General features: G+C 50.1%; 1 protein-coding gene and 1 pseudogene across 1 annotated transcript; one reads left to right on the top strand and one right to left on the bottom strand.

Moving 5' to 3' along the window:
* Positions 1 to 27832, bottom strand: part of LOC149994339 (F-box only protein 31-like) — a 43382-nt pseudogene continuing 15550 nt past the window's right edge.
* LOC149994340 (speedy protein E4-like) lies at positions 17779 to 23808 on the top strand. Its single transcript, XM_090260867.1, has 7 exons — positions 17779 to 17887; positions 19777 to 19989; positions 20639 to 20697; positions 21063 to 21148; positions 22706 to 22877; positions 23050 to 23124; positions 23779 to 23808. Exons 1-7 carry the CDS (start codon positions 17779 to 17781, stop codon positions 23806 to 23808), a joined length of 744 nt encoding a protein of 247 aa, XP_090116993.1.

Genomic DNA, 27832 nt, shown 5'->3' on the forward strand with positions numbered 1-27832 from the left:
TCAGGGGGAGACCTCGTTCATGGGGCTCACGCCCACGGGCAGAACAAACTGGACAGGCTGCTCCTTCAAAGCTGCAGCCCCTTTGTCCCCAGGCTCCCTGACCTTCTCAGTGGGGAGCCCAGCACCCTCGCCGTCCTCAGTGCTGTCTTCTTGCTGCTGCTGCTGCTGCTCCCGGCGCACCTGCTCGTGAACCTCCAGGACGATGCGGGAGAGCTCGTGAAAGCTGCAGAGGTTCTCGGCATCGGGCAGCTGGGCGCGGTGCGTGAAGTCGATGTCTACCGACTGCTGCCCCACAGGGATCTTGGGGTCACCCTGTGGCGTGCGTGGGTGGCGGTCAGCAGGACTCAGAGACCAGCACAAAGAGGCTGCAGCCTACATCCTGCCTCTGGCCAGGTGAGCTCACTCTGGTGTTCCTCCTGACTTGCAAGCAATCCCTTGAGAAGTAAAAATATTTTAGAAACCCTTAAAAAATTAGCACCTGGAACAGGCATCCCCTTCTACGTAGGTGTTACAGAATGGGGGTGTCTAAAAATCCCCAGAGCCTGCCGGTTCGGGGATGAGGAAAGGAAACAGCTTTTCAGATGCCTTCCCACGCCTGTGGCTAGTGCCTACTGTCTCTGCTACACAAACGCCTTTGATGCTTCCAAGGCCCCGAGAAGATGGGAGGGGTTTTTGGACCATGGAATGGTACAGAGAGCACACAGAGCCTGCGCAAGGTGATGTGAATGCTCAGAACTGGTTACCACATCCGCTGCCTCAAAGAACGCAGTCAGGGCTTCAAAAATAAGCAGCAGACATTTTAGCACGGTTCTCCATGCCATTTTAGAAGAGGGTCTCCATGTGGTTTTGGGAAGAGCTTCTCCATGCGGTTTTGAGAGCATCTCCATGCGACTTTAAAAGGGCAAAGGGAGAACCATGTGTGATCCAGTGCCACATGACACATGTTTTCCTGGACTGTTATACGGGGGGTGATGGCATCGCACGCGGATCTGGAAGGAGACAGCTAGCTGACAGATAAGGGATGGGGAACTTCTGTGCATGTTTTTAGCTTCTAGCTTCTTGGGGAGCATGGGAAGTGCTGGCTCCCATGGGAGAACAGGGCTCTGAGCTGAAGTGTTCACTGCCCTCCCCAGGTTGGAATATTGTAAAGAAAAACCTGTTTTCCTCAACATTAGTTGTTGGGTTTTACACCAAGGCGCCACGTGAAAGAACCCCCTTTCGCTCTGCAACAGTTTTGGCGAGCCCGGATGGGACTAATGGAACCTGTGGACTGCTTCGCTCTGTAACTAAGGGATCTTTGAGGCCAGAAAATGTCAGCAATTGCTAGTGACGTGCTGAGGGGTCTGCAGGCACAATGGCCGATCTGTACTCAAAGACCTCTGATGAGGCCTGGCTGGTGTGGCTCAGTGGATTGAGTGCCAGACTGCAAACCAAATCGGGCGACCCGCCCCTCTATTTCTCCCTCCATTCCTCCCTCTCTAAAAACAAATAAAAATCTAAAAAGAAAAGACCTCAGGTGGGAACTAGCTTGTATGACAGTTGAAGAGACCGGGACTTAGAGAACTTCACCCCGGCCCAGGGTCAGGAGGAGGGTACCAGGCCTGAGAGGCCAGCCCACCCTGGTCTGACTGGCACGCAGGAGCTCCGAAACCTGAACCCCAGGAGATCCCCCAGGCCCTGCAGTTCTACACGAGTCCCAGGAGCACACGGAAATCCCTGCAGGCGAGCCCCACCGTGCCAGGGATGAAGGCCTGCTTCCAGGCTCACAGTCACAAAGGGCTTTCCCAAACGCAGAGGGACCCTGAGGACACAGGCTCAAGAGCAATGCTGCGTGAGGACTTCAGGAGGCTTTAGTGCACCTCTGCAACAAACTATGCAAAGGACAGGTGAGCAGAGCCTGAATGGCACTGGACGGGACAACACAGGGCCTACTCTGCTCAACAACCTTCCAACGGCTCTCACAAGCTACGGAGGCCGGGACTGGCAGTGGGGTCCATGTGCCACTGCAGGGATCTCCAATGTCACAGCCCTTGGGGTCACCCGGGGAGCCTGCGGAAGCCGTACCCAGCCCGCTACCCATTACGTGAGAATCCGCAGGGTGGAGCAAGGGCATCAGTGTTTTCTCTGTGTGGGAAAGACGAACTGCTTACAATCTCCTGAGACCCAGCTTGGGTGCGTCTGGGTCAGGCCTGAGGACCTGGATTCCCAAACACATCCTGGGGAAGCGGTGCTGTGGTCTGGGCCCTACCAAGGAGCCAGGGTGCCTGCCGCCCAAGTCGTGCAACTCCAAGGCCCGCCTGACAAATCCGCGCAGGGCTGAACCCGCCCGGTGGCCCGAGGACTTACCGTGATCTTCGTGGCCCTGGCATGCTTCCCATGGAAGCTGAGCACGACACTCTCCAGGCCGTGGCTGCCGTAGGTGCCTTTGAAGAGGCCCGGCCTGATGAGGTCCTCCGGGTGGCTGGGCGGGAGGTAGATGCGGCGGCAGGTCAGGCCGTTGCTGCGGGGAGGGTGACGGGAGAGCGTGGCAGAGCCGCACGGGGCTGCAGCGGTGCAGAGCCCGCACCTCCCCGCCCCTCCGCGGGGCCCAGGCCGTGTGGCTGACCTAGGATGCCACATCCGTAGGGAGCAGGGGCACCCCATGTTCCCGAGCCATGCTCACCCCACCCACAGGTGCACAGCACCCTCACACCTTCTCTGATTCCAATGAGGCTTAACCCTTGGAGCGCCATGCGTCACTGTTAAAGTTTGTAGGAGAAATGCCATGTTATTTTGCTCAGAAATGCAGTTGATGGAAAATGTCTATAAGAGCATTATTCATGGGCTGAAAATTTCACGACATGTAGTAAATAGCCTCTTCTTTTGTAAGCCGTGTCCTTTGACACAATTTAGCAAAAAGTTTACTGCATTAAAATTATTTTGTTGTAACAATTATTTTAGAAATAAAACTCTTTCCTTCAATATGGCTTTTGAAATATATTATATGGCATAATATAAAACCTATGAATACAATCTGAAGAAACAGCGCAACATGGATAACAAGCACTTTTCCAAGGCGATTCTTAGAGCAGGAAAAAGGGGCTATCATTTAGTAGTCTCAGGGGTATTGAAAAAACAACAGTGAGGAATGGTGTGGTTGGAAAGAACAAATACTTTTAACTGGATGCAGAACCAGCGGAGAGGTCCAACTAGTGACTCTTTGGGGAGTGACATACAGCACCACAGCCTAAACAACACACAGAAGTAGTGGGGGTAGATCCCCGTTTCCTCCCATTTCTCCTGCTCTGTACGGACACGGGCTTGTAGCTACAGACACCATGGCAAACTCGCTGGCACCAAGACCGGGAAGAGAGAGGAGGCCTGGCCCCTTGCCCGCACACGGCTGCCGTACCTAAGGGAGGCCGAGCACACACTCACCTGGATGTGGCCGTTGTGCGGCCTGCTGTGGCCATACATGCACTCTGCCGTGGGTCAATTTCTTCTCCGTCAGGTGAATTCTAAACCAGGGCTTGAATCGCATTGGGTCATCCACATGAGGGTCACGGGGAGGCAGGTACATCCAACCGATAACGAACAAGCCGTCCCACCTGTAGTAAGGACAAGGGCGCACGTCCACAGGAGGGTTACCTGAGGCACCAAGGCAGAGGTTCCTCACCCGCAGCTCTTCACAGTGACCACCCACGTCTGCATGCTCCAGGCCCACGGAGAACCTCAGGGCCAACACACATCAAGACACCCCTGATCTATCACAATGGGACAAGCATGGCCCTGCTCATCAAGTGCTTGTTCATGACAGAGTCGTTATCTAATGAAAAACAATGTGAGCCCTGGCTACTGTGGCTCAGTGGATTGAGTGTCCGACTGCAAACCAAAGGGTCACTGGTTCGATTCGCAGTCAGGGCATAGGCCTGGGTTGGGGGTCAGGTCCCCAGTCGGGAGCGTGTGGAAGGCAACCACACATTGATGTTTCTCTCCCTCTCCTTCTCCCTCCCTTCCCTTCTCTCTAAAAAATAAATAAATATTTCTAAAAATCAATGAGACTATACTTAATAACAGTTTATTGATCACTGAAATTTACTGAGAATAGAACTTCAACATGAGATGATGGATACGTTCATTACCGGTAACAAGATGGTGGGACCATGCAGCGTACTTACAAATCCTACATTTTTCTCAATTATATCTCAATAAAGCTGAAAATTTTACTTTTTAAATAGAAAAAAAAAAAAAAAGGCTTTTACACTTGAACCAAAGAAAGTCTTTTAGAAAGAACTTCGAGATTGAAAGTGTGTGTGTGTTTTTGGGGGTGGGGGGGTGCGGTAGCTAAACGTCATGAGAAAGAAGCGGAATGATCTAGTAAGTGATACCCGGACACCACGCCCAGGGAACTCGGTGGCATGGGGGGTGCCAGGCCTCAGGATTTCGCTGACATCATTTTAAACGAAGCAATTGTGTCCAAGCAGCAGCTTTGTTGAAATAGTGAGTTTTATGAAGAGTAAGTTTCCAAATTTGTCCATCAAGTGCGTTTTTACTTCTTGCTGTTCATTCACCTGAGCCTGACATCCCTCAGGAACACCAACCTAGGGACGTACCTACAGAAAGTACATGTGTAACACTAGGCTATTACATGCTACGGTCCCTATATCCAACAATAAAAAGTAAACCATGACTCGCTCTATCTTCATCCAAATTGACTCTCCAACAAATGGCTTATGGCCACAGCACCGCTGCGTTCTTCATTTCTCCTGGCTCGCCAATCTCCCCACTTGCACAAGGCCACGTTTTACCCTCGAGCAGCTGGTCACGGGGGTTGGTCAGAATGAGCGAGGGTTGAGAAATACTTGCTCCCCCAAGGCTCACTATCACACACACCTTAGACTCACAGCTTTGGGCAGAGCAACAGGCAAAGATTTGGTTTCCGCCTTGGGAACTAGCTCTCTCAGAGCCCGGTGGCTGCCACAACAAAAGACCACAGGCTGGGTAGCTGATAAAGCACAGACATTTCCTTCTCAAGTGCCGGCACAGCTGGGTTCTGGTGAGGACCCTGGTCTGTGCGGCAGACGGCAGACTCCCCGCCGGGCACTTCCATGGTATAAGGGGCGAGGCGTGGCTCTGGGCACTTTTCTAAGGACAATAATCTCATCTGTAAAGCTTCACCCAATGACCTAATCACCTCCCAAAGGCCCCCACTTCTTTTTTAAGGAATCCTCTCCCGAGGGTATGTTTCTGGATTTTAGACACAGAGGAAGGAAGAAAGAGAAACAGACATCGAGCTAAGAAAGGATCAAACCCAAAGCCTAGGGATGTGCCCTGACGGAGGAACAAACCCACAACCTTTTCATGTATGGGAAGACGCTCCAACCAACTGAGCCACCATCACCCTAGTCCTTTTGAATTGGGAGGAACACAGGCACTGTGACTGTAGCGCCAGCCAAGAGCACACTACCTGTTACGGTTAAACTCAGAATCCAGGCTTAGCGTTCGAAGCAGGGCTCTGCGCCCACGCTTTGTGATGCTCATGTGTCAGGAACGTTTGTAGTGTGATTCCAAGTTCAGATTTCCACGTGTACAAATGGACCAAGCTGTGAGTAACGCAAGCACAACTCTTCTGATGCGCGCTGGTCCCCAAACGGAATCACCTCGGGTCCTTGCGAGGATGCAGGTTCCTGGGTATATGAAGAAATTTTTAGGCTCCGAGTCATCACACTTCAACAATCATCATGAAAATGCATGGTTCGAGAATGGCATTGAGGATGGAGAATTAGAGATAAAATAGGATTTGTAACTTAGTCTAAACTCTGGCTACAAGGGACTGAGAATTTAGATAATCTTCCTATTTGGAGATTGGCCTGTTGGAAATCTCTCTCTCTCTCTCTCTCTCACTTCTAGGTCGCTGAGCCCAGGGGAGATTCCAGTGCTCAGCAGCAAGTGAATCCAGGCGCTAATGACGGGCAGGAGGAAGGGAAAGAGGAGCCTCCTGTGCGGACAATCTAACAGAGCCCAGAATATTCTCCAATGAGCTGGACAGTTATCATGTTCTGCTCTTCAGAACACTTCTACAAGCCGTTTAAGGACAACAAGAAACCAGGGTGTTTTCAGGCTTTATCCCTCTCCCAGTCAACACCCAAAATTTCAGACAGTTGCATTCATATCTCTCAGGGCAGAAGCTGGATGTCCCGTTTTCTCGCACTTGCTTACAACGGTCTAGAGCCATGTGGAGGTGAAGTTTAGGGGTCGGCATGTTACAGAACCCCTGGGCTGCTCCAATTGAAAACAAACCCACGGGCTCTTTAGTTTGGGGCCCGACTGCCCGCCGCCAAAATCATAACTCTTGATACCAGAGTTTGGTGAAAAGAAAAAGAATAGTTTATTTAACAGTTATATAGATTTAGTTATTTGCGGATTTCGGTTGTTAAGTCTTATGTTCTTTAAAACACCCATAAACACATATTCTTGCCTCCCCCTACCAAACCAGGCCAGTTTTAGAAAAGTCAGAGAAACCGTTTCCCTACTTTCCAAACACAGTTCAGCTTTACCAGTAGCTTCCGATCATTCAATCTGATTGGGGAGACCTCGTCTGTGTTATGGGGTCCACCAGCTTTTAATCCAGAACCTCGTGGATTCTCAGCCTCCTTGTAAACTGCATAGCTAGTCCTTTTGTAATCCGCACAGTCAGCCTCAGCCTCAGTCAAATCCGCACAGTCAGCCTGGCTAAAATGTCTCCGCTTATTTTTAAATCCCTGACTATGTCCTCTGATGCAGTGGGTGCGGTAACCAGTTCTGACCATTCACAGAACCTCACACAGGCTCTGTGTGCTTTCTCCATACCATCCCCTGCTCCAAGTCCCCTCCCATCTACCTGAGGCTTTGGATGCATTAAAGCCATTTTGCATAAAAAAAAAAAAAAAAAAAAAGACACTAGCCACCAGCCTCAGGCATTTGGTAGCATTCTAAAAGCTGCTTCCTTCTCCTCATCCCCCAGCAGCAAACTCTGGGGATTTTTGGACTCCCCTGTTTCTGTAACAGGCATAGGAGGAAATACTTTAAAACTATGAACTTAGAGCCCTAAGAGTGTGATAGTTGTATGTATACCATAAATTTTATTGATTTATTTGCAAAATGTTCCCATAGGATTAGTAGAGTTCTTTTCCTGCTTAATATTTATATACTTCTGTTAGTTTTGAATAGTCATAGTTTTGAAAACATGCTGTTTCCACTGAGAGTATTAGGACTACTTTAACTGTTATACATAGGTACATTTAATTTTGTTTACGCTTGCAGGGGGGGGTTTTGTGAATTTATCTGTTACATCATATCAATTATCTTACAGGTAGGTGGGTAGTTCTCCCATATTCGCATCAACATGCATTTTCATTTTATGGTCTCTGTTACTGAGTCGTGGGAATTCATTGTAATTTTTTAACCAGCCTGTGTGACCTGTCTGTATGCTATTTTACAAACATCAGGGAAGAGCACAGGGCAATGCCTCTCTTGAGGAAATAAAATAAAGATGAAGTTCTCACCCTCGTGATGTGTGTCGCTTTCCCGGTTTGATTAGCTGTTCACTGTCAAGTGAGAAGGAAGCGTCGTGGGGTTGCGGTTACTCAACCAAACTTTTAACTCTCTGAAGTAACCCTGAACTGTTTTGCACGTCAGCAGGAAAAACAAGAGATTGAGGCAGATCTCCGGCTAGAGCCCGAGAGCAGGAGAGAAGGGCACGAGATTGAGGTACAAGAATGGAAAGAGCAGAGAAAAGGAAGAAAGCACCACAGGCACCTAGACAATAACCTGAAATTCAAAAGAAAGCACAAGGGTCTCCACAGGACCCGCTTTCCTGGAAATGGGCTGTGACAGGACACGAGAGGACACACACAGTGGTCACTACCCCAGCCCTAATGAGAGTCCATTTCACAACCTCCAATTGCAGCTTCATGTGGTTGAACGACAACTGAGCCTGTGACAAAGCAGCAATCACGAGAGAGAAACGAAGGTATTAGAGAAATTCTGGAGGAAAACAGAAGAGAACAGAGGAAGAAGTAGGTCTGTTAAGTGAAATGGGCCCAGAAGGAGGGGCTAATATTGGGAACACTGGGTCACAGACTAAAGCAAAGCGTCCTGGGAGATGGCATCGTCAGTGAACGCCGGGACGGTCCCCATACCAAGTTCCCGAGTCCTCAGGGAGTGCCTCCCTCACAGCACACAGACGTGTTTCACCCACCAGGGAAGCTCACCTGAGATTCGGTGACTTGTGTTTCCCTTAGGGCTGCAATACGTAGGCAGGGTCTTTTCAATCACTGGCCTCTTGGTTGAGTTCAACTTCTAGCCGCCTCTCCTCCCCTGTATCATGGCCTGGACTCTCCCTGGGCGGTGAGCTGGACACTCTCAGGAATCGCCTGTTTTTCCAAATAACTAAAAACTGTCATTTTACCTATTTACCCTTCTGAAAAACGTGTTTCAGCTGGATGGGTCTATCTGGACCCCATGATTCCGTTTTGGACAGAAGCAGGAGCAACCCACCTCTTCCTGTGGCTTCATGAAGCTATTTTGTACTAGTAGAAAAAACAGATATTTACCCCAATCCGTCATCTATCTTTTTAAAAGTTATTTATTGGTTTTCTATTGCAGTTCTCCCATTTTCTCTTCCATTGTTTCCTCCCGGCCCACCCCTTCTGCTACAGTCAATCCCTAACCGTTGCCCATGTCCATGGGTCATTTATACTACTTCCTTGACTAGACCCTTCCCCTACTTCATCCCCTTCTCTCCTCCTCTCCTGCACCCTGGTTACAGTGAGTCTGTTCCTTGTTTACATGTCTCTGGTTCAATTTTGTTCATTTCTTTGTGTTGTCATTAATTTCCTGTATTAGGTGATATCATATGGTATTTGTCTTTCATTGCCTGGCTTATTTTGTTAAGCTGAATTCTCTCGAGTTCCAAACAGGTTATCGCAAATGGTAGGAGTTCCTGCTTTCTGCTGCGTAGTATTCCATTGTGTAAATGTACCACAGATTTTGATCCACACATCTACAGATGGGCACTTAGGCTATTCCCGGCACTTGGCTATTGTAGGTAGCGCCGCTATGAACACAAGGGTGCATAGGTTCTTTTGAATTGGTGTTTCAGGATTCTTTGGGTATAATCCCAGCAGTGGAATCACTGGGTCAAAAGGCAGCCCCATTCTTAGTTTTCTAAGGACATTCCGTACTGTTTTCCATAGTGGCTGCCCTAGCCTTCATTCCCACCAACAGTGCACGAGGGTTCCCATTTCTCTACATCCTCGCCAGCACTCGTTTCTTGATTTGTTGATGATGGCCATTCTGACCGGTGTGAAGCGGTACCTCATTGTGGTTTTAATTTGCTTCTCTCTGATGACTAGTGATGTTGAGCATTCTTTCATATGCCTATGGACCCTCGCTGTGTTTGTTCAGGTCCTTTGCCCATTTTTTTAATTGGGTTGTCTGTCTTCTTGCTGTTGAGTCCTATAAGCTCAGACCCTTGTCTGAGGTGTCAATGGCAAATATGTTTTCCCATGTGGTTCATTCCATGTCCATCTTGCTGATGTTTTCTTTTGCAGAGCAGAAACGCAATAGTATGATGTAGTCCCATTTGTGTATTCTTTCATTTATTTACCGTGCCTTAGCAGGTATAGCGCCGAAAATATTGCTACGTGGGATATCTGAAGTATTCCTGCTTGTTTTACCCTAGGCCTTTTATGGTGTCACGGCTTACATTTAATCTTTTACCCATCTTGAGTTTATTCTGGTGTACGGTGTAAGCTGGTGGTCTAGTTTCATTCTTTTGCATGTCCCTGTCCAGATCTCCCAACACCATATGTTGAAGAGGCTCTTTTCACTCCATTTTATGTTCCTTCCCACGTTGTCAAATATTCGTTGACCATACAGACCCGGGTTTCTTTCTGGTCCCTCTATTCTCTTCACTTGATATACATATCTGTTCTTATGCCAGTACCAGACTGTTTCGATTACCGTGTCCTAGTAGTATACGTTGATATCAGGCATTGTAATTTCTCCTACTGTGTTTTTCTTCCTCAGGATTGCTGTTCAGGTCTTTTTTCGTTCCATATAAATTTTTGAAGTGTTTGTTCTAGGTCTGTGAAATATATCAGTGGTATTTTAATGGAGATTGCATTGAATTTATACATTGCTTTGGGTAGTATAGACATTTTTATGATGTTGATTCTTTCCATCGATGAACATGGTATATGCTTCCATTTATTTGTATCTTCCTTCATTTCTTTCTTCAGTGTTATGTAGTTTTCCGAGTACAGGTCTTTGATCTCCTTGGTTAAGTTTATTCCTAGGTACTTTATTTTTCTTGTTGCTATAGTAAATGAGATGTTTCTTCTAGTTTCTATCTATGATATTTTATTGTTGGTGTACAGAAATGCCTTTGATATCTGAATACTGACTTTGTACCCTGCTCTTTTGCCAAATTCACTTATTAGGCCAAGTAGTTTTTTTTCGTGGAGTCTACAGGGTTTTCTAAGTACACGTTCATGTCATCTGCAAATAATGACAGTTTTACTTCCTTTTTTCTAATTTGGATGCCTTTTATTTCTTTTTCTTGTCTGACTGCTGTGGCTAGAAGTTGCAAGGCTATGTTGAATAGGAGTGGAGAGAGTGGACATGCTTCTCTTGCTTCTGACTTCAGGTGGGACGCTTCCAGGTTTTGCCCATTGAGTATGACTTTGGCTTCAGGTTTCTCGTATACGGTTTTTGATCATGTTGAGCTATGCTCCCTCTATTACCATTTTGCTGAGTGTTTTCATCATAAATGTCTGTTGAACTTTATCCAATGCTTTTTCAGCATCTACTGACATGATCCTGTGATTTTTGTCTTTCATTTTGTTTATGTGCTGTGTTACGTTTATTGATTTGTGAATATTAAATCATCCTTGCATCCCTGGGATGAATCCCACTTCATCGTGGTGTGTGATCTTTCTAACGTGTTGCTGGACCCCGTTTGCCAACATTTTGCTGAAGACTTTAGCATCTATGTCCATCAGTGAAATCTGACCTGTAGTTTTTTCTTTCTTTCTTTCTTGTGTCTCGAACTGGTGTTGGAACTAGGGTAATACTGGCTTCATTGAGAGAGTTTGGGAGTCTTCCTTCTTCCCGGATTTTTGCTAATAGTTTGAGAAGGATAGGAGTTAGTTCTTCCCTAAATTTTGTAAAATTCACGTGTGAAGCCTCCCGGTCCAGGGCTTTTGTGTGCCAGGAGTTTTTTGAGTACCGCTTCAATTTTACTGGTTGTTATCGGTCTACTCAGGCTTTCTGCTTCTTCTTCATTCAGTTTTGGAAGATCATATGGGTCTGGAAGTTTGTCCATTTCATGTAGGTTGTCAAATTTCTTGTCATACAGTTGTTTGTAGTAATTTCATACAATCCATTGTCTTTCTGTGGCATCGGCTGTGATTTCTACTCTGTCGTTTCTGGTTTTGTTTACTTGGGTTCGCGCTCTCTTTTTCTTGAGGAGCCTGGTTAAACATTTGTCGATATTGTTTATCTTTTCAGAGAACCAGCTCCTGGTTTTATTGATCTTTGGAACTGTTTGTTTAGTCTCTATGTCCTTTCACGCTGCCGTGAGCTTGACGATTTCCTGCCTTCTACTAGCTCTGGGCTTTGTTTGTTGTTCTTCTTCTAGTTGTTGTAGCTCTAGGATTAGATGTTTTTATTCGAGATTCTCTTATCCTTCTTAGGTAGGCCTGTATTGCTAGGAACTTTCCAGTCAGGGCTGCTTTCACTGTGTCCTATAGTTTTGGGGCTGTTGTCTGTTCATTATCATTTGTTTCCAGAAACTTTTTGTTTTCTTCCTTGATGTCATTGTTAACCTATTCATGACTGAACAGCCTGTTATTGATTGTCCATGAGTTTGAATGTTTTTGAGCTTTTTCCTTGAGGTTCATTTCCAGTTTCAGGCCATTGTGGTCTGAGAAGGTGCTATTGATATAATCTCCATTTTCTTGAACTTGTTGAGGCCTGTTTTCTGTCCTACTACATGGTCTAGCTTCGAAAATGTTCCATGTGCACTTGAAAAGAATGTATATTTTGCTTCTTTGGGGTGAAAAGTTCTACATATACAAATTAAGTCCATTTGACCTAGAGTGTAGTTCAATGCCTCAATATCCTTGGTGTTCCTTTGCTTCGAAAATCTGTCCATTGTTGACAATGGGATGTTAAAGTCCGCTACTGTGAGTGCGTTGCTGTCGATGTCCTTCTTGTGGTCTTTAAGATTTTCCTGATATATTTGGGTGTTCCTATTTTAGGTGCATATATGTTTACAAGGGTTATGTCTTCTTGATGGATTGTTCCCTTAAGTATTATGAAATGTCCGTCTTTGTCTCTTTCTAATGGCCTTTGTTGTGAAATCTATTTTGTGTGATGTGAGTATTGCTACCCCAGCTTTTTTTTTTTTTTCATGTCCATTTGCTTAAAATCCTTCTTCCCATTCCTTCACTTTCAGTGTGTGGAGGTCTTTTGTTTTGAGGTGTGCCTCTTGTAGACAGCATTTACGTGGGCCATGTTTTCGTATCCATTCCACTACCCCATGTCTTTTGATTGCAGCATTGAACTCATTTACATTTAAGGTTATTATTGATAGGTATTTCTCACTGTAACTTTTTCACTTTGTTCCTGCATTCCTCTCTCTCTGTTTCTTCTCCTTCTTAAAGCATCCCCTTTAGCATGTCTTGCAATGCTGGTTTAGTGGAGATGTATTCTTTGAGTCTTCCTTGCTCTGGGAAACTCCTTACTTCACCTTCCATTTTGAGAGAGAGCCTTGCTGGGTACAGTCGTCTTGGTTGGAGGCCTCTGCTTTTCATTGCTTGAAATACTTTTTGCCATTGCCTTCTGGCTTGCAGTGTTTCTGTTGAGAAATCAGTGGACTGACTCATCAGGGCTCCCTTGTATGTCATTTGCTGTTTTTCTCTTGCTGCCTTTAGGATTCTCTCTTTGTCTTTGAACGTTGCCATTTTAATTATGATGTGCCTTGGAGTGGGCCTCCTTGGGTTCCTCTTCATTGGGACACTGTGCTTTCTGTACTTCTGAGACCTTTTTCTCTCCTCACGTTCGGGAAGTTTTCTGTCATTACTTTATCAACCACATTTTCTAGCCCTTGCTCATCTTCTCCTTCTGCTATCCCTATGATACAGATATTATTACGCCTCATGCTGTCCTGCAGCTCTCTTAAACCCTCTTCATTCTTTTTCCATCTTTTTTCATTTTGTCGCATTGTCTGGGAATTGTTTTCGATGTTCTCCTCTAGCTCATCGATCCGATCCTCTGCTTCATTTAGCCTGCTTTGGATTCCCTCTACTGTGCTCTTCAATTCAGAAATTGTACTCTTCATTTCTTCCTAGCTCTTAATGATAGCCTCTATGTCCTTTTTAACGCTGGTGTAGTTCTCAGTGAGTTGCTTTGGTTTCCCTGGAGTCCTTTGTACTTTCCCTGGACTTCTTTGTAGTTCCCCTGGAGTTCGGTGATTGTAGTTTTCTCTGAGTTTGTTGACTTCATTGAGCCTCCGCATTACCATCGTTTTGAGTTCCATGTCTGAGAGTTTGCTCATCTCTATTTCATCTCTCTCTCTCTCTCTCCTTCTGGGAATTCCTCCTTTCCTTTCGACAGGGTGTTGTTTTGTCTCTGCACTTCAGGTGGCTCTTCTTGTTAGTTTCTGCTTCTTAGGTTGATCTGCTTTTATTTCCCACCTTTGTTCTGTGACCTTCTGTGGTAGGAATCTTGTGGGATTCAATGGTCCAGGCTCCTTAATCTCCTGAACTTGATGCTCTTGGGATGCCCTTTATGCCTTTTTGTTTGGACTCTGGTATTGTTTTCATTTTGCTTGTTGTGGTGCTGCTCTTTGGTGGGTCTTTCCCTCCAATCAGCTGACTGAGAGTCACTCCACCCACCCTGCTTGTAGACAGTTGTTGAGCTGCTGCTACAGCAAAGCCACATGTGCAGGCAACAGTCTCACACTCACAAAGATATCCCCCACCCACAATCACTGTACCAACTGCAAATAGGCCGGTATTAATGAGGACAGAGAGAGCAGGGGACAGAAACGTCCTGTAGAAGATCTCAGTGGCATTGGTCTCTGCAGCAGCTGCTGTTGTTTTTCTTCCACTTCACTCTCTTTCTGGACCCACCCCTGATGTGCCAGGCCGGATCTAGGCAGGCTATTTGAGCCCACTAGCGTCCCACTGCCGGTGACTGTCTCTTATGGCTGTTTGTTGCTCTAGTCGCTGTTTAATGGGCAGTCAGGCTTGATCCCATGGGGGGCGGGGCCGAGGCATTTCTCTGGGATGGGCTACTGCACACCCTCCGGCTGATGCCACTTGGAGCGGAGTAGTCTGCTTAAGAGATTCCCCCCGTAGCACCGGGGATGAGTCCGCACTGGGATCCGGTCCACTGCTCCCCAGCTCTTTCTCCAAAAACAGCGGCCAAAACTTCCCCAAAGCACCTCTAGTTCACCTCACCCTCCTTCGGCCGCAGCCCTGATCGAGCGGGTGAGTGAGCTCCCTCGCGCGAGCCTGTCATCCACCTTCTTATCTTAACTGTTTAATTTTTATTTTCTGCCACGAAGACACTTTTTACTTTTATGCTTCAAATCTTTCACTTCCATTCACCCTTTCATCTGTTTTTACACTGTCCTTGACGAAACCTTTCCCACCTTTCATTATCTCATTCGTTGCCTGTGTTCCCTTCTGTTCGCTTTTTCTCTTCGGTGCATCAATTCTAGTAAGATAACTGGCACCTGATTTCAAGGCTTGTCAATCGGTCTTGTCCAACTCAAAGTTGCTTTCTAAGGGTTCACTATGTACAGCGATGGGACACAGGTCGACATGTGGCCATGCCCTCCCCATCGGCGGGGACTCTTGGGACAACTTGGCTTTGAAAGCCGCAGAGGATCCTCTGAATGCGCGGCTGATCGATGAGACCGCGTCCACCCTGGAAAGTTCACGACCGCATCCAAGAGACATGCAATCCCTGCACTGCCGATGCACAGACTGTTTACCTTGCAGCTTCATCGAAGAATAGCAAGGGCATGAAACGGTAGTTAAAGTGTACATCATGGTGATTTGGTGTCTGCGTACATTGCGAAAGGATTCTCCTCCTCCGGAAACGTATCCAGCACCTCACGTATGTACCTTGTGTGGTTGCTGTTGTTGCCGTTACTTTTGGTGGGAACCCTTCAGTTCTCCTCCCTGGGCCAGTTTCAGCGACACTCAACAAGGGTGTGATCGCCCGTAGCCGCTGTGTGGGACGGGAGATCCTCAGACCGCATTCATCTGATAATTGGAAGTTTCAAGGTCTTACCAGCCATTCTCTATGTCCTCACCCACAGCCATCCTCTATGTCACTGTCTCTTACTATGAGCTGGGTTTTTTCCTTCTCTTTTACATTACACATATTAATGATACCATGCAGAATCTGTTTTTTCTCTGCCTCGCTAAGCATTACAGTGAACAAGTCACAAAAAACCAGAAATGAACTCCTAGAAGGCAGAGAATTTGCTTACTCTGTCTGGTTTCTTTCACTTCACGTAATCCCCTCGAGGCCTATATCCCCACTGTCCCAGATGGCTGCATTCCGTTCCTTCTCCTACTTGAGAAACGTGCCACTTTAAAAGGACATCTCACGTCTTCTGTACCCGCTCATCCACTGACGGACCCAGGTTCTTTCCACACCTCGGCTCTGCTGAATAATGCTGCAACAAACCGGGAGGTGCACATAGCTCTTCCAAGTTCTCCTTTCATTTCCTTCCAAGAAATTCCCAGACCTGGAATTGCTACGTCATAGAATGTTGAGGAGCTGCCATACTGTTTTCTGGAAGAACTGATGGGACTTCACTCAGGGTTGGTACAAGCAGATTAGAAACATGGACGTGAACAAATAAAAAATACAACTTCGGGTACATCCTGACTGTCTCATCCAAGTGTTCAAATGATGGATCAGAAGCACGACTCACGGCCCAAGGGTGGAAACAACCCGAGTGTCCATCAGCCCATGGATGCATCAACAAGATACGGTTTCTATGATCGATATCATCCATCCTATAAAAAGAAGGAAATTCTGGCGCATGCAACAACATGCATGAACCTTGAATCCCTACGCTGACAAAATAAGCCTGAAATAAATGTACAGACACTATAGGATTCCACCGATACGGGTTCCCTACAGTAGTCAAGCTCCTACGGACAGGAGGCGCAAGGGTGGCTGGCTACCAGGACCGGGGGAGACGGATAAAAGTTCATCTTTGTTGGGTGCAGAGTCTCAGTTTGGGAAGACGACAAAGTTCTGCGGACGGACGGCGGTGACTGTAGCACAAGGTGCATGCGTTCGATACCCGCGAATTTAACCTCTGTTGTGGTTAAAACGGTAAACTGAGTATGTTATTTCACCACAATAAGAAAGCAAGGGAGGGAGGGAGGGAGGATAAACAAAAGGAGGTAAAGGGTTCCGTGCCCAGGAAAACAGGAGAGCTGTGAGGCTGGCAGGTGGTTCAGAAACAGCATCCGCTGACCCTGCGGCGTAACGGGTTGGTCGGTACCTTTTCTGCATCTGCCCTCCCCACCTGCACAGGGAACATTCTGTTCTGTCTTCAACTGGAGACCTTTCCACTTAAGTCTTCCTGTGTGGGTGACATTTCATTCATAGGGTACCTGAGCGGTAGTGAAATGTCTGACTCAAGAGTGAAACACAGGCTGAAAACGTGGATATGTAGACGAGAGTTCCTTCCCTGGACTTGAGGGGCAGGCTTTGGGTGCTTCATGGACTCCCTCAAATCGTAGACACCGTCTGAAGCATGTGAGCGCATGTGCGGCTTTCTAGGATTTTAGGTTCTCACAACGTCTCTTGGAATGAAAGCTCCCTGAGGGTTGAGGATGCGTTTCCCCTGCTTCCAAATCCTGAACATCGTTTCCTGAGACATCGAGCGTCGCCAAAACCTGTGCTTGCTGGTGCTGTGCTTGTCGTTTTCCAAAGTGCCTGTACCGCGCTCAACTGATTATTTTAATAAGATCAACTCATTCAATATTGTACAAGGGAAGAGCTGGGAAGAGAGAAAGAGAGGAAGACAGGGAGAGAAACCGATGTGTGAGAGAGGCAAAGACCGCTTGCACAGGGCCCCAGACGGGGACCAGCCTGCGACCCAGGCAGGTGCCCTGACCGGGAATCACACGGGTGAAACTGTCGCTTGCAGGATCAATGCTCAATGCAACGAGCCACGCAGGTCAGCGCACCAAATTCACCGTTTGAAACTAAATTGTCACTTGGCAGGGCCACGGACCCAGGAACTTTTTTACACTTTTACCCTGCTCTTGAACGGTCTTAGTATTTCTGCTTTACCTCCCTCTCCCGCCAGGCAACACTCTAAAATGGAAATGGGAGAGAAGACCTGCCAACCCAGTTCAGGCTCAGAATGGAGACAACAGCGCACTGGCTGGGGACGAGGTAAAGAGCGATGCTGACACTGGAGGACAGCTCTGGAGGCTGGTCTGAGCTTGTAGGGTCAGCAGCAGGAGACACTGTTTACCCTGACCGTCAGGAGAAGTAAGTGCATGCGTGGCACTTACATGGATTCTATGTATGGCAGGTACATATGTGTGTTGGAGTCTTTCAAACTGGTGGCCAGGTGGGAATAACCGATGACATCAGAGGCTTCCGAACCTCCTGATTGGGAGGATCCATTCCGTGGCGCTAGGCAGCCCAGGTGGGCAACTACTTCTGTGATCGCCCACATTTACGGAAGGAGAACAAGGAGCCATGGCTGACACTGACTCAAGTGCCAACTGTGACCACCTTGGCCCAGAGCCGAGCACCTCAGGGAGCCCGATGGAGCTCAGAGTTACTCGGGGGAACGCAGGACAATCAGGTGAGGAAACGGGGGGCGGCGGGATTTGGCACGGTTGACATTAAGGAGGAAGGGGGCCCTGAGCAGGCTGTGTGTGAAAGAAAGGAGAGATTCAGAGCACCACCGGATTACAGGAGATGACAGGAGCTGGGGACCAGGAGATCCCCATGAAAGGACAGCCTGGGAGGCAAGCAAGGAGGGATAGGAGATGAGTTTCAAAGATGAGAGAAGGGAAGGGAAGAAACAAGGACGGTCCTTTTGTCCCCCTTCAATGGGAGAAATCCTCTCAAACGAGGAAGACCTTTGAGGACACAGAAGAAGAATAACAGCAAGGTGAACATGGGGGGCGGTGGAGGGGCGGAGTATTGGATTCACCAAAGGAGGAAGATGAAAAGATAGCAGGGGAGAAGGCCGGTAGCCTATGAGACAAGAAAGAATGGAGGGGTTGGTTTCTAGGGACAGGGGGAGAGGTGGGGTGGAAACGAGGTCGGGTTTTGGTGACCAATAGCTGAATTTCAAAGGCAAAAAAAGCCTTATATCGTACCCTGGCCTGGGTTCTTAACTCAGGCGTCTGTGTGGAATCCACCACCGCTGCTCGGACAACCGCAGCAAAACGGAAGAGGGGGCGAGCAGAGAGGCGGGGGGCACAAGAGGAGACCGTCCCCGCGCCTAACAACACCTGGCTCGTAGAGGACGGGGACGGTCTCAAAATGACATTCAAAAGAACGCGCGTGGCAACGGTGCAGAGAGAACACCACGAGGCCGTTGCCAGGCTGCACAGTAAGCAGATACCTTGGAGGGCACCCTCCTAGCCTACTCTTAAGAAACCACTTTGAATAACTATACTTTTCCAACACAAAAGAACTCCCTGCTAGTTGGTGCGCTCCCTTTCCCAGGAGGGCTCCCTATCGATTCTCACCGGGGACACTTAGAAGTGACACAGGATTAGGTTAGACTTGAGAAGGGTTTGCACTGGGAATGACGTGGCCTGTGAGTATTGTACCCTTGGAGACTTCTTAGCTCTCACTGGCCTTTTGAATCTAAAGTCCTTCACGTGTGTAAGGGGAGAGAAGGAGGCCATCTTCACGCCCTGATGTGACTGTCGACAGAGAAACAACGGAGTGGCGTCAGCAGGGGTGCCATCATGCGCGATGGGGGAGCAGCACTGATTCGCTAAGATCTGAGTCACGCAGATATGCTGCTGCCACCCTACGTGTGGCTCGGTCCCCCGGGGCTGGGTGGGTGAGGGTGGTGCCACCCTTGCTTCCTTTCCCAGGGAAGGATCCCCTGCAGCCCTGTGTTCTGGGCAGCCTCACCCCTGGCCCTCACGGTGCCCCCTGGTGCTAAGAGTGACTCGGGTGAAGGCAGGACCATCAGGAGAGGAAACAGGGGGATGAGGGGTACGACAGGGTTGCCATTACGGAGGAAGGGGTACCTGAGTAGGGTGGGTGGGAAAGAGAGGAGGGGTTCAGAGCGTCACAACGTGGAGGAGACTTCGGGAGCTGTGGACCGGAATATCCGCATGAAAGGACGGCCTGGGAGGCAAGCAAGGAGCTTAGGAGTTGAGATTCAAAATGAGAGACAGGAAGGGAAGAAACCATGACAGTTCTTTCGTTCCCGCCCAATGGGAGAACCTACCTCAAACAAGGAAGATTTTTGAGGACACAGACAGAGAAAACAGCAAGGTCAACTTGGGGGTGGGCTGGGCGGAGACAGGGACACCGCCAAAGCAGGAAGATGAAAAGACGGCCGGGGAGAAGGCCAGTAGTCTATGAAACTGGAGAGAAGGGAGGGGTCGGTTTGTAGGGGGTGGGGGCGTCAGTGGGGTGGAGAGGGGGCCAGGTTTCGGTGACCAGTAGCTCAATTCCAAAGGCAAAAGCCTTATATTGCGCCCTGGGTTCTTTACTCAGGCCCCTCTGTGGATTCCAACCGCCCTGCTCAGACCACCACGGCAAAGAGGAAGAGGGGGCGAGCAGCGAGGCGGGAGGCACAGGAGGAGACCGTCCCCGCGCCTAACAACACCTGGCTCGTGGAGGACCGGGACGGTCTCAAAATGACCCTGAAAAGGAAGCGCGGTACAACGGTCCAGAGAGAACACCAGGAGGCCTTTGCCAGGCTTCTCAGTAAGCAGATACCCTGGAGAGCCCCCTCCTAGCCTACTCTTAAGTCACAACTTTGAACAACTATACTTTTCCAACAGAAAAGAACTCCCTGCTGGTTGGTGGGCTCTCCTTCCTAGGTGGGCTCCCTATCGAGTCTCAGTGGGGACCCTTAGATTAGGCTAGACTTGAGGAGGGTTTGCACTGGGAATCACGTGGCCTGTGAGTATTGCACCCTCGGAGACTTCTTGGCTCTCACTGGCCGTTTGAATCTAAATACCTTCACGTGTGTAAGGGGAGAGAAGGAGGCCAACTTCACGCCTTGATGTGACTGTCAACAGACAAAGGACGGAATGGCTCTGGCATGAATGAGCAGGGGTGCATTCATGCGTGATGGGGGAGCAGCACTGAGTCGCTAAGATCTCAGTCACGCAGATAAGCTGCTGCCACCCTACGTGTCGCTCGGTCCCCCGGGACTGGGTGGGTGAGGGTGGTGACACCCCTGCTTCCTTTCCCAGGGAACGATCTCCTCTATCCCTCTTCCTGGCAGCCTCACCCTTCGCCCCGCTCCTCAACCTTCCCCCAGAGCGGCACGCTTCCCCTCTTGAGCCCGGTACGCTCCCACGGAAACTCCGTTGCTGTCATCAGGCTCACACTTGCCCTCTCTTCACAGAGGACCCTGTCATCAAACGTTTCCTTGAGTGGGACGCGCAGCTGAGAATCTCAGATAAGGTGAGAGGGGTTCCTGCTCTACCATCGACCCTCGGATCAGGCGGCAGTTTCCTGAGCCCGCAGTTCCCCCCCCAACCTGCCTTCGGGGACCTAGGCGTGTCTCGCAGTGCGGACGGCAACCCTGCCTCTGCCCCGGCTCTTCTGGGACCTGAGCCCAAGGCTTGTCCCTCTTCTCTCAGCTCTTGGGGACTCCCCTTCGCTCCAGCTTCTCAGAGACCCTCCCGATGCCGGCCGGCCCAAACACAGAGCATCTCTGAGACCCTAGGCGCCTGCCATGCCGGGAGCATCAGCCTTTCCCTTATCCCGCTCTTCTTCCTCTTTCACAATGTGAGTCCTCGTGTGTGTCTTCCTCCTCTTCCCACCAGTACCTGCTCTCAATGGTCCTGGCCTATTTGAGCCGCGCCGTCCTGTTCTCCTGGCAGTACCGGCGCATCCACTTCTTCCTGGCCCTGTGAGTACCGTGCTGAACCCCATCAGTCACTTTCATCCTCTGGGGAGCGCGGGGACACGAGCGGGTCTCCGACCTCTCACCTGCTTTCCACCCCATTTCTACCGTGTACACTGGGGATGAACTTCATAGGACTGGACTACAGCGTGTCTTACACTGTTCTTAGGAAGACCCAACAACACCAAGGTCCGTTACAAGACTGAAGAAACCACAAGAAAACATCAGGTCCTCACAAACATTTCACACCACCCTTCCCCTGAGTAAACAGGCTTGAGACGAACCGTTCCTAAGTCTTCTCCCCCACATCCCACCACACCTCTCGACGACACCAAATGTCACGGTCTTTCTCCTCAAGGCAGGCCCCCGTCACATACCACAGATCGATTGTGAATACTCGCCCCGGGTCCCGGGCCGGCCTGTTCGGCTGTTTCGAGTGCCGTGCGGTCCACCGAAGTGTTGCGGGTTCGGTCGCGGTCAGGGCTCCTGAAGGAGGCGACCGATCCGGGTTTCTCGCTCACGTCAATGTCTCTCCCTCTCTCTGAATCAATACACATCTCCTCGGGGGAGGAGAACAAACAGTAAGACCCAGGGCTCTTCCTTACCAATCTCCCGGAATGGACTTCGAAACACAGCTCTAACCACTTCCCCACCCCCCCACCCAACAAGTCCACTGGCTCATGTTGTTCTCAACCGAGGCCAGAGTTCTCGCTGTGAAATCAGCTCTCTCTGCACCCTCCATCAAACCCGGTGACCACCCGGACACTCCCTTCTTCGTTTCGCTGCTCTTCCCAACACCCTTCCCTGACTGTATATTGTGCTTTCGGTTGCGGTATTTTTACACGCATGTAACTGAAAGACACAATCTCCTCTGAAACTAACTCAAACGCCAAAATCGTCGGACCTCCTCACTTCTGCACCCCGGTAGCAAAGGAAAAGCATTGCTAATTTAAATAAACAAACAAACAAAAAGCACATATATATCAACGGGTTCTTAAAACACTCGGCACCCTCCTCTTCATGTCGCACAATCTGTATGACATTGAGTCTCTGAGGTCCTCAGTTTTGCACTTGACGAGGACACAAAGCGTTCGGTCATTCGTCCTATGAAACCTTACAAAGTGCACCTCCAGGGCCAGGGAGTGTGAGGATGGGAGCATTCAGAAGGGCCCCTGAGGGAATGCGCCAAGGAACCCAGTCCTGCCTCAGTCACTTGGTAGGAAACCGTGAGGACTGAGATGGGCCAGTTGGCTCCTGCCCGCAGGAGCTGTCCAGAGGCTAACACGACAGGGAGACGGGTGTGCGCGCGCACGGCAGGGTCAACGAAGGGGGTGGGCTTCCCCACTCAGTTCACTGTATCTGCATCGTCAAGGTAGGAGAGGGGCCCCTCAGCTGCCTGCTCAGCAGGGGCTTCTTGTGCCTGGGAGGCGCTCTGCGACCCTGCATGGGGCTCCTGCGGGTCCTGTGTGAAGGCCGTCCTGCCTGCGTCCTCTCTGGGAAGCTGACTGCAGGCAGGGCCCCTCTCTGTCTGCTCTCAGCTGACACCCTGATGGCCTTCCTCAGCTACCTCGCCATTGACATGGAAGAGGGCCGCTGCGCCCCTAAAGAGGCCATCTTTTTCTTCCTCTACGGGAACAACAACCGCGCCTGGCGTCCCATGTTCCAGAAGCAGCGGTTTGAATTCTTCCGCTCCATGGGCTACAGGGCATGGGTCACCAAGGAGGAGTGTGAAGAGGTACGTGGGCGGCGGGGCTCTGGTGGAGGGCGGTGCCGGGCTGAAGAGGGAAGGGGTCCTGGGCCTCACAGCTGGGAATGGGGGGTGAGAGAGACGGGGGGGCCAGACATGGGGAGGGTCGTGGGTCCACCTGGAGAGCCCTCACCTTTTCAGGGACTCTTTGTCTTTCCAGATCCAGGCCTTCGATCCCCAGCTCTGGGTGTGGCGGCGAGACCGTGCCCTCCTTTCTCAGACCCCGAAGGCTAAGGTAGGTGTGAACGGAGGGAGGGCTGTGTCCCCACGGGTGCAGACGGAATCATCTGTGGACCCTGGAGGAAACCCGACACATTTAACTGCACCGCCCATGATCGTCGACCCCATCCCTCTCCGTCACCCTGCCACACGTCTGAAGCACACCCACCAGGCACACAGCCAGGCATGTGCCGGAACTCCTTTAGCTTTACCTTGTCGCAAAAGAACTTCCCCTGCCCCACCATTCTAAACGATAGCCTTGCGGAATAGAGTTCTTTATGAAACAGGGCATGAAACGCACTCCTGGGTGTGGCAGGGCCACTCCCCGCTCCCGGCTCCACTCTCTTTCTCTTGTCTTCAAACTTTCCGCTGCTGTGGCAGAAAAGCGACAGCCTGGAGAGCAGGAAGGCCGCCTGCCCCTGGCCTGCGCTGGCCTGACTGGGACATCCTTCGAGCACACTGTCCTCGGCACCAGGTTGGTGTCTCAGACCCCAGGCTGGGGAGAAACCACGGGAACCAGCCCCTCTGGGCCAGCACTGCCCATCCCTGGCCTTGGTTCAGAATGCACCGACCCTCTGCTGGGCAGAGCTGGGATTCTTCCCATCTGAGAAGTGGGCGGCCTCTTGGGAGCCTATCTCATTTCACCGGCCTTCTCCCAACATCCCCTAAGGGGCGCCACGCCACTACCACTTCTCGGTGAGGTGGCTCACGCAGTCCTCGGTGCATTGGACGGTCTCTTTGACATTCTCTCACAGCAGAGTCTCCGGCTCGGTGCAGCAGGCATTCCTCCGGGTGCTTCTCAGTCACATTCGGGGTTCATTCACTGAGGCTGCTTTCACCTGCGGCAGCAGCTCGGCTCACGTTCTCCAGCATGCTCTTTCCAAAGGATGGTTTTCCTCCAATGATGTCTTGTCTCCGGTCCCTGAACAGCCACCAGACAGGCTCCTCTTCTCAGGAAACCAGACACGTTGTTTCCCAGAGGAGAGGCAAGGCCTGCAGGGAGTGGCCTCGAGCTCACTGTGCTCCCTGGGAGCTGGCCTGGCTCTGTGGGAAGGGAGGCGGACAGGTTGCCACACTCCTGGGGCCTGGGTCTCCACCCTGCACTCGCATGAGTGGCCACCCCACCTGGGGAGCACTTGTGAGCCTGCAGGGTACCTGGCACCTACTGAGAGCTCAAGCTGAAGATGAGGCAGACACGGAAGCCATTGTCCGCGCGCTCACACTAAAAAGCCTTCAAAGGCAAGAAGCTGATGAGCATGTCTCGAGCTACTACTGTGACCAGGGTCATGAGGCCTCGGTTGGGTCCCATGGTGCTGTCATGTGAGCCAGCAGGGAGGGCGGGTCAAGAGCAGCAGCCACAGGGCTGTGGTTTCGCTGCCCCGTGTGTTAGCGGCTCAGCGCACACGGCTGGGTATCTGTTTATTTCATTAAAATAAAGTTTTCTTTTTATTAACCTTGGGGAGAGAATGAGTGATATCAACGTGGATCGCTGTTCCACCTATTTATGTATTCACCGGCTGCTTCTTGGATGCTCCCTGATGGGGGATCGGACCCACAACTTAGGCACACAGGAACGCCACTCTAAGCAACTGAGCCTCTCAGCCAGGGCACGCACATGGCCGTTCACAGTTAAAATCAAGGGTACAAATATCAAAATTCAGAACCTCAAGTGCAGTGACCACATTTCATGTGCTCAATAGCCACATGTGCCTTTTGGCTCCTCTACTGAAAGGTACTGATCTAGAATATGCCACTGTAGAAAGTTTTCCCGGATGGAGATGTATTACACGGTACTTGCTCAGTAAATAGTAAGGAACAGAGAAGGGATAAAGAGAGTAGCAGCAAAAAAGAGAAGAGGGGGGTAGATGTTGCTTTGTGCTACCAGACTGGAGACCGAGGTGCCACGGATCACGGGAACAACTTTCCCAAAACCCCTTCACAACTGTTTGGAACACATTCTGCCCAGAAGGTCTCAGAGGTCAGGGCGTTACCTGGAGACAGCAGTCCGCAGCCACAGCAGACAGCAGGTAAAGTCGAGGCCAAGCTGGGCCATGGAGCAGCAGCTTCCAGTCCTGGCCTCTGAGGAAGTGCCAGACCAAAGACTTGCAGACAGCGCCCTCTTGTGGCTCCTCGCGCCAGCTTCAAGAAAACACACACAGGCAGGGAATGCTGCGGCTCAGGTCTCATAAACTACACAGCACCCTGATGGGTGGGGTCACTGCAGCAAAGCTGCCACTGCATTAAAGACAGGTGGCTGTCAATGCCCTGGGGCACATCTGGACCGATTTCTGAACGATGGGACCAAACCCTCCCCCATACCTGGAACAAAATCACCACTGCCGCCACTGAGGCCCAAGCGCCACGTTCTCCACAGCACCTCCCCTGCCACGTTGTCTGCCGTAGCCTCTGAGGGGGTCTCCCTTGTCCACTCGCACCTTGCATCCCAGGCCATCGATTCGGCCATAACGCCTTTTCCCAAACACAAGTGTGACGCACTTGTGATCTTCTAAAAACCCCCCACTGTCTCGCCCCAGCTCCATCTTCTATCGCCGTCCCCTCCCAAGCATGAGTCTCCTACGTGGCTTGCACACCCCGCACCTGGCGGCCTCCACACGGTGTGCCTCTGCCCAGACATTCTGTTCTCACCCTTCACTGGTAGGATAATGAGACTCATCTTCAAGTCTCAGCTCAGATGGCCCTGCCCCTCGGAACATTCCCTCACCCTCAAGACCCAGTCAGCGTGCCTTATCTTATCGATGGTTCCTCATCCCAGAGCCTGAGGCAAGGGCCGAGGACCAGGGTTTTAGTGGGAGTAATCCAGGCGGGCTGGTAAGGGAGGGCGGAAGTGAGACAGGGAAGGAAAGGAGCCAGGATAAAGGACATTTCCGGAGGGGGACTTTGGAGGGGGACATTTCCTGGCGCCACCGCAGGGATCTCCAATGTCACAGCCCTTGGGGTAACCCGGGGAGCCTGCGGAAGCCTTACCCAGCCCGCTACCCATTACGTGAGAATCCGCAGGGTGGAGCAAGGGCATCAGTGTTTTCTCTGTGTGGGAAAGACGAACTGCTTACAATCTCCTGAGACCCAGCTTGGGTGCGTCTGGGTCAGGCCTGAGGACCTGGATTCCCAAACACATCCTGGGGAAGCGGTGCTCTAGTCTGGGCCCTACCAAGGAGCCAGGGTGCCTGCCGCCCAAGTCGTGCAACTCCAAGGCCCGCCTGACAAATCCACGCAGGGCTGAACCCGCCTGGTGGCCCGAGGACTTACCGTGATCTTCGTGGCCCTGGCATGCTTCCCATGGAAGCTGAGCACGACACTCTCCGGGCCGTGGCTGCCGTAGGTGCCTTTGAAGAGGCCCGGGCTGATGAGGTCCTCCGGGTGGCTGGGCGGGAGGTAGATGCGGCGGCAGGTCAGGCGGTTGCTGCGGGGAGGGTGACGGGAGAGCGTGGCAGAGCCGCACGGGGCTGCAGCGGTGCAGAGCCCGCACCTCCCCGCCCCACCGCGGGGCCCAGGCCGTGTGGCTGACCTAGGATGCCACATCCGTGGGGAGCAGGGGCACCCCATGTTCCCGAGCCATGCTCACCCCACCCACAGGTGCACAGCACCCTCACACCTTCTCTGATTCCAATGAGGCTTAACCCTTTGAGCGCCATGCGTCACTGTTAAAGTTTGTAGGAGAAATGCCATGTTATTTTGCTCAGAAATGCAGTTGATGGAAAATGTCTATAAGAGCATTATTCATGGGCTGAAAATTTCACGACATGTAGTAAATAGCCTCTTCTTTTGTAAGCCGTGTCCTTTGACACCATTTAGCAAAAAGTTTACTGCATTAAAATTATTTTGTGACAATTATTTTAGAAAAAAAAATAAATTCTTTCCTTCAATATGGCTTTTGAAGTATAATATGTGGCATAAGATAAAACCTATGAGTATAATTTGAAAAAACACAGAGCAACATGGATAACAAGCAAGAACTGTGCCAAATATTACATAAATTTGGGGGGGGGAAAGAAAATTTCATAGCGTACGAGAGAAAGGGACACAAGCAGCATTCACACTAGAGACCTCTATCAATAGATATCAACAGAGAAAAACAGTTTAGAAACAGAATGCTAATTCTATACCGTGAAGCAGTGAAAATGTCCATTAGCAAAAGCTTCCTTATCACGCACGCTGCACAGTATCAACGATTATTGCAAAGATAAATGAAATTAAAAGGACCATTTGAAATGTAAGTAAAAATTAGCCCTGGCTGCTGTGGCTCAGTGGACTGAGCATCGGCCTGCGAACCAAGAGCCGCTGGTTCGATTCCCAGTCAGGGCACATGCCTGGGTTGCACGTCAGGTCCCCAGTTGGGGGCGCGAGTGAGAGGCAACCACACAGTGATGTTTCCCTCCCTCTCTTTCTCCTTCCCCCTCTCTCTCTCAAAATAAAATAAACAAATAAATACATTATTTTAAAAGACAAAATAAAATAAAATGTAAGTAAAAATTATATCAGAATTAATGTCAGAATTGGAACAAACATAAAAGTTCGAAATCTCGATCAACATGAGCAAAAGTTATATCAATACATAACCTGAACTACAACAAAAGAGAACAAAACATAAAATATGAATTCTTCCATTGTTATTTACATTCGTAGCCGTCGAAAACAGAGTTGCTGGGAGCGACGGCACTTTTGGGAAAATTTTCAGCGTCGCTCACAGCGACGTTGGCACTCAA

This window comes from Furipterus horrens, unplaced genomic scaffold (assembly GCF_987537825.1).
Source record: "Furipterus horrens unplaced genomic scaffold, mFurHor1.1.pri manual_scaffold_13, whole genome shotgun sequence".
NCBI classification, from domain to species: Eukaryota; Metazoa; Chordata; class Mammalia; order Chiroptera; family Furipteridae; genus Furipterus; species Furipterus horrens.

Coding starts and splice junctions, on each gene's coding strand:
- LOC149994340 (XM_090260867.1), top strand. CDS start 17,779: ATGGCTGACACTGACTCAAGTGCCAACTGTGACCACCTTGGCCCAGAG. Junction 19,990..20,638: donor GGCCTTTGCCAGGCTTCTCA/GTAAGCAGATAC, acceptor CTCTCTTCACAG/AGGACCCTGTCATCAAACGT. Junction 20,698..21,062: donor AGCTGAGAATCTCAGATAAG/GTGAGAGGGGTT, acceptor TCTTCCCACCAG/TACCTGCTCTCAATGGTCCT.